Raw genomic sequence first — 6,000 nt, 5'->3', positions numbered from 1 at the left:
GATTCGTCAAGTTACAAAGCAATTCATTTGATGATTAAATGATCATTTCAGTGAATGTTCGAGACAAAGTACAAAGGATTCGATGTTTGGAACTTTCCCTGTGTGAGGATTCTTGGCTTTTTCTTACATGACATTATACTGTAGTAAATATCTTACATCTTTATACAAGAAAAGCAATTGCAATACAGCACTCTCTGCTTGTGGGTCTTTTTATTCACAGTTTTTCACAATTCTCTAACCACCTCATTACTTTTTTCTGACCAAATTCCTTAAACGGAAAACTCCAGAGAAGTTTGAGCCATGTAGAAAAAAAAAACCTGCTTTCGATTAAACCTTTTTAGAATCACATACACTACTTTTTCCTCACTGCAAAATCCTGAATCTATGTCACGTGGACACAAGATGTTTCCACATGTCACTTGTGTAAGTTGCATATTGGACCCACGTTTTAATTATATCTGTGATGTCACCAATCATGCCCAATGGTATATTTAAGCAATAGCTCACGACAGGCCGTGGTATATGGTCCTTATATCACAGCTAAGGGGCGTGGTGTTTCTCAGACGCGGAGGGATACTGCAAACTACAATTTTACCCGTGATATACGCTCATTATATCACGGCTAAGAACCAATCAGATTGCTTGATTTTGTTTGATAACATCCGAGTGAAGCAACAATAAGCCAAAGATGTTTTTGAGGTGAAAAACAAACTACTTATCAAACTAATCAATGAGGGTAGCACCCTTTAGTTTCCACCCTACAGGCGTCTGATATTCAGATGTCTCTTCTCCACGTTTAGTCCTGGCACCCATTACCAGCTGGCTCTTTGCCTCTCCACATTGCAGACATTTCTCTGCCCATCAGGAGAGTTTATTCTAGAGCGAAGGTGAAGCTCTGCTGCCGGAAAGGCTTAGCAGCTGGGTTGGCACTCATTCTAATACTACAAATACTACTTCAGGCCTCATGTGTAAACACACACATTCTTCATATTGTCTGCAGAGGGACTTCAGCTCATTGAGGTGCAGAGAAGTGAAGTTGGATCATTCACTGTCTGTGGTTCTTCAACGTTTTTTGCTTTTGCTAAATCCTTGCACAATCTTCCCTTCCTACGTGTCTGTTGCAATGTGTAGTTGCTTTCTGTTCAATCAATGTGTTAACATTTAGAAAAACAGTACAACTAGGTTATGCAGGTCATCGGGGAATACTTCTAAATGCACTCAAGTAACCTGGTGATTGTATACTCTGAATACATTCAGCAGTAATCAGATTGCTCCCCTACAACCGTCCGTATTCTGGTTAAATGGCTTGCTTATTCTAACTAAGTGATGGATGGGCACACACACACACACACACACACACACACACACACACACACACACACACACACACACACACACACACACACACACACACACACACACACACACACACACACACACACACACACACACACACACACACACACACACACACACACACTGATGGATTCCTTTGTCTCATTGTCTCTGAATTTTACAAATAGTCAAATGTTGAGTTTTCAAAAGCGTACTTTACAATATTGGTTCAGTTTCTGTTGGACTATAGATGCAGTTATTTGCAGTCTTGCTTATTCACATGCATTCGTGCTAAAAATTGATTTAGAATTAGTGGTTGCAGCTTAATGATCATTGTTCTCTGTGGGAAATATAGCAGAGGAAGGCAGATTTCTTCAAACTAGCTGTATTAGACATATAAGAAAGCCGTGTTTTCCAACAAAACGTTAAGTGTTTTAAGCCGTATGCTAGCAGCTAGCCTCCTGGTCCTCTGTGCTGTATATATTCAAAACTACAACTTTAAGAAATATTGAAATAGTGTTGATGTGAAACTTCTTCCCAGGTCCAGGCTAAGTCTCTTCCAGTCCAGATCCAGTCTTCAGAGAGCAACCGTCAAGGTATGAGATTTAGATATCTCTCAACTGCCCCACATTTTGTTACATGTTGGTGTTGCATCTCATCGGCTATACACTTTCATTTCCCAGCTGAAAGCCAAGAGAAGCGAGTGCAACTCCAAAGCAACACACGCCCGTAACGACTACATTCTCATGCTAGCAGCCGCTAACGCTCACCAGCAGCGCTACTACAACACAGACCTCATGGACTGCATCAAGGTGAGGCTGACCGTCACTCTGAGTGGTTGGATGTGTATCTGGTGGAAGATCAAACGTGTTCTCCGAAACTTATAGGGGGGATATTTGTGTGCAGGTGTTAGACGGCAGGATCTACGAGCAGGTGAAGGATTACCTCGTCTCGCTGTGTCAGACGGAGCTGGAGAGTTACCAGGCCGTCCACAACACCTTCAACCAGCTCCTCAACAGCTCCAACGGGGTGAGTCTTCAAACACACTGGACAACCAGCACTTCAATTCTGTATAGTCCTTTTTCAAATCTGTTGACTGATGCTGTCAAGTCTGATTTTCTACTTTTATTCACTTAAATGAGACAGCTGCCCAGTGCTTATTTAAGAAACAACTGAAATATAAGATAGATAGAGCTCAAGTCCTCCCAAAAGTAATGTTTCTGCCAAAAACACTCAGTATATTTGGTAAAAATAAATATATCAATTGTATCAGAACAGGTGATTCAATGTGTATTTAGTTAATTGTTTGGCTTGATTTCTTTTAAGGTACCTTAAGTGCTTTAATTTCCCACTAAAAAGCTGTACAAACCTTTGATAGGAACAAAAGTTTAGCTGAGAAACACGTTGAGGTTACCCTTTAGTATGAGAAGATGTATCGCTCTACTCCCATGATTATACAGAGGTGTTACACAGTGGAGGGTTTGTGTATTCATCAATATGGGAGTCAGAAATAGTTTGCCTTCAAAAGAAATCTGCTATTTCAACACGACTTTTTACTTTAATGTGCAGCAAAATGCTCACATAAAGTGTGCAGGCTCAGGTGGACAAAACATGGGAACAGATATGAACTGAAATGAACTTATTGTACATATTAAACCTGGAACTAACAAAGCTTCAATGATTGCCTATAAAAACAACATTAAATAATCAGTTGCATTCATTTCTTATGGCTCTATCTGCAGCTTTTCCAGAGTCATTTCTTATGATTACATTTTTACACAGGCCGAAATTAAATCCACCAAGGGCCCGATTTGGCCCCCGGGCCTTGAGTTTGACACATGTGCCTTAGATGCATAAGTGGGTCTTTTTTGACCCGGTGAGGTGGTTTTCTTGAAGTATCTTTGTAATTACATTTTTTTAATCATTTCATATTCCAGCTATTCAAATTTTTTATTTAAATTTTAAGAAATTGTAGTTTTTGTATTTCACCTCAAGCTTCCATAAGTGGGTCAAAAATGGCCCGCATGCATTTCCTATGGGGTCCTCTGGGAACCTTTGATTCTTATCACCTGTTGCTGTCAGGAACACATTCACTGTAGGACACACAGGCTACATCACAAGTGACACCTCTCAGGGAGATTATTTTACACAGCAAGATCTGATACCTGTCAGTATAATAATAATAATAATAATAATAATAATAATAATAATACATTATATTTTCAAGGACTCAAAATCGCTTTACAATATAAGGGAAGGTTAGGGTGGGACTATCAAACTTGATCAACCGGCATGGATTGATGGGGGGTGGGCTATGAGTAGGCAAGAGGAGAAGAGATGAGTTTTGAAAAGGGACTGGGATACTGTGAGGGTCTCAGAATAGCGGAGATCTTGGGGGAGGGAATTCCAGATCCTGGGAGCTGCCACTGAACATACTCTTTCCCCAAAGCTGCCTAGTTTGGACTTGGGGGGGATAGGAGACCGGCTGAGGTGGATCTGAGGGACCGTGAGGGTTGGTAGGGGGTGAGAAGACCAGTGAGATAGGGGGGGTGGGGTCGGATGGTGGAGGGCTATAGGTGAGGGCCAGTATTTTGTAGTCGATGCGTTGGGAGACGGGAAGCCAATGAAGGTCTTTGAGGACTGGTGTGATGTGGTGCCATGATCTGGTGTGTGTGAGGAGTCGGGCGGCTACATTTTTTACAATTTAGAGTTTATCGAGGGAGGGGGAGCGGATGCCGTAGAGAAGGGAGTTACAGTAGTCAAGGTGGGAGGAAATAAAGGTAGGATAGGTCGTTCAGCTTCAGGGCAGGTAAGAGAGGGTTGGACCTTTGCATCAAAATGTTCAAAACATTATTTTTCAAAATGTAAAAAAAAAATCTACAATTCTAAATAGTGAAAAATTAAATATAAAATATTTCTAGTGTGAACCAAAATATAATACTAAATATTATACAAGTGATTTTTCTAAACCAAAATGACCATAAAAACACATATTATTCTAATACGGGTCCTTTTTGACCCACTTATGGAAGAGTGTAGGGTCCAGTCACTCGTGCATCGAGGGTTGAGATGTGTTCAGGACATCTCCAAGTGTCCCTCCGTGTCTTTCTAAGAGCTCTGCCTCACCGCCTGCTAATGAATTGGCAGGTTAGAGTTTCCTCTGCGCTCCTGGGTTACACTCATTGAGCTTCTTTAGCCTCTCTCAGTCTGATTTGTTCAGGTTCATCTTGCCTCTCTGCTGGCGTTTAGTTTCTTCTCGGGCCAGAATAAGAAAAAATCGTTAGAGAGGGACGCAGCGGTCTTTCAGGCAGAGCTCACATTTCAGTGCTCACGTGAAAACACGACTCCCCTGCAGCAGATCTTATGTGAGATCTGTGTGGAGGGACATTTTGATTTCACTCCATGAAGTGATCTTGACATTCTTTAATATGTTGTGTTAAGCCGAAGTCTAAATATGGCGTTTCATATGAAAATGTAGGAAAAGTAAATCCTTTCTCCACCTCTGGAGGCTAATGGAGGTTAGTAGTGAACTGACATTTTTAAAAACTGTGGGACGTCACATACAGGTCATTACTTTTAATGTCTGTTCATTCTTTAAATCTACAGGGCTTTGTCTTTTAAAGAGTAAAAAGGAACATAAAGAAACTCTTTCTGAGTAACATATTACATTTACTTGGATTGAATTGCACTTGTTCTTATTTTTATTGTAATTTGACTCTTATTTTACTCCGTTTTACAATTTTATATCATTTTATTCCTGTATTATACATTCCTGCTTTGGTATTAAATGTTATTTTTAATCACAAAGCTATGTGTAACTCTGGTTATGACCAGGGAAGGGGGAGATAGTATTGTTTTTTTTGTAAATTGGCTATGTGTTTGGTTTGTGAAGCACCTTTGAGTTACCTTTGTGTGTGAAAAGTACGATATAAATATATTTGTATTTGATTAGATTTAAGGATTTTTTTTGCAAGAAGGGTTGCTGAAGAGCAGGGGTGGGGAACCTCCGGACTCCGGGCCGTATACGAGGTAATTTATAAACACACGCAAAAAAGAAAAAAATTAAAGAAATCTAGACCGCAAAATAATGAAACAAGCGAGTTCCTGCTTTTCCTGGCCAAGGTCAGGGTCCTTGAACACAACACGAGCCTAACGGGTCATCACGTGGTATATGTCTCGTCTGACAGGGGTGTAGTGCTGACGGAGAGCACCAGAATAACAATAACTTTGTTGTGATTAGCATCTGGTTAGCTAGCTATGCTAACGAATATAAGAAGCCTTTTCTCCAACCAGTGAGGTAAAGGCACGTCTTTATATGATTATAAAAAAAGAAGAGAATAAAGTAAACAGGTATAAAATACTATATGACAGTAAAAAAAAGTTGTTATTAATAAACAAGAATACAGTTTGAAAGGGGAGTGATTTGTAAAATATCCATAAAGAAAAAGAAAATCTGCTTCCAGGTCTGTTTCATATGGGTGTTGAGATGTTTCCATAAATCTCTTCATGTTGCTCTCAAAGTGCACCACATTGATGCTTTTAACTTCAATATTTAAAATCCCGGACCCCCCTAGAGGAGGTTAGGCCCCCTCACCCACTTAATTCATGTCCACATGGATAGCATACTAAATACATTTGCACACATCTTGTGTCCATATCTTTCTG

The 6,000-nt window shown here is 40.1% G+C and overlaps 1 protein-coding gene across 1 annotated transcript in view; it reads left to right on the top strand.

The window, feature by feature from the left end:
* Positions 1–6,000, top strand: part of LOC307027214 (F-BAR and double SH3 domains protein 2-like) — a 46,652-nt gene that overhangs the window by 18,507 nt on the left and 22,145 nt on the right. The window contains exons 4-6 of the mRNA XM_079695422.1: positions 1,877–1,931; positions 2,019–2,147; positions 2,242–2,364. Coding sequence (XP_079551548.1) covers positions 1,877–1,931; positions 2,019–2,147; positions 2,242–2,364 — 307 coding nt within the window. The remainder of the gene's footprint in view (positions 1–1,876; positions 1,932–2,018; positions 2,148–2,241; positions 2,365–6,000) is intronic.

Source organism: Notothenia rossii (genome assembly GCF_949606895.1).
Source record: "Notothenia rossii genome assembly, contig: scaffold_219, whole genome shotgun sequence".
In the NCBI taxonomy this organism is placed as follows: domain Eukaryota; kingdom Metazoa; phylum Chordata; class Actinopteri; order Perciformes; family Nototheniidae; genus Notothenia; species Notothenia rossii.
Note: the sequence above shows the minus strand (reverse complement) of the source record. Positions and strands in the feature narration are given on the sequence as shown.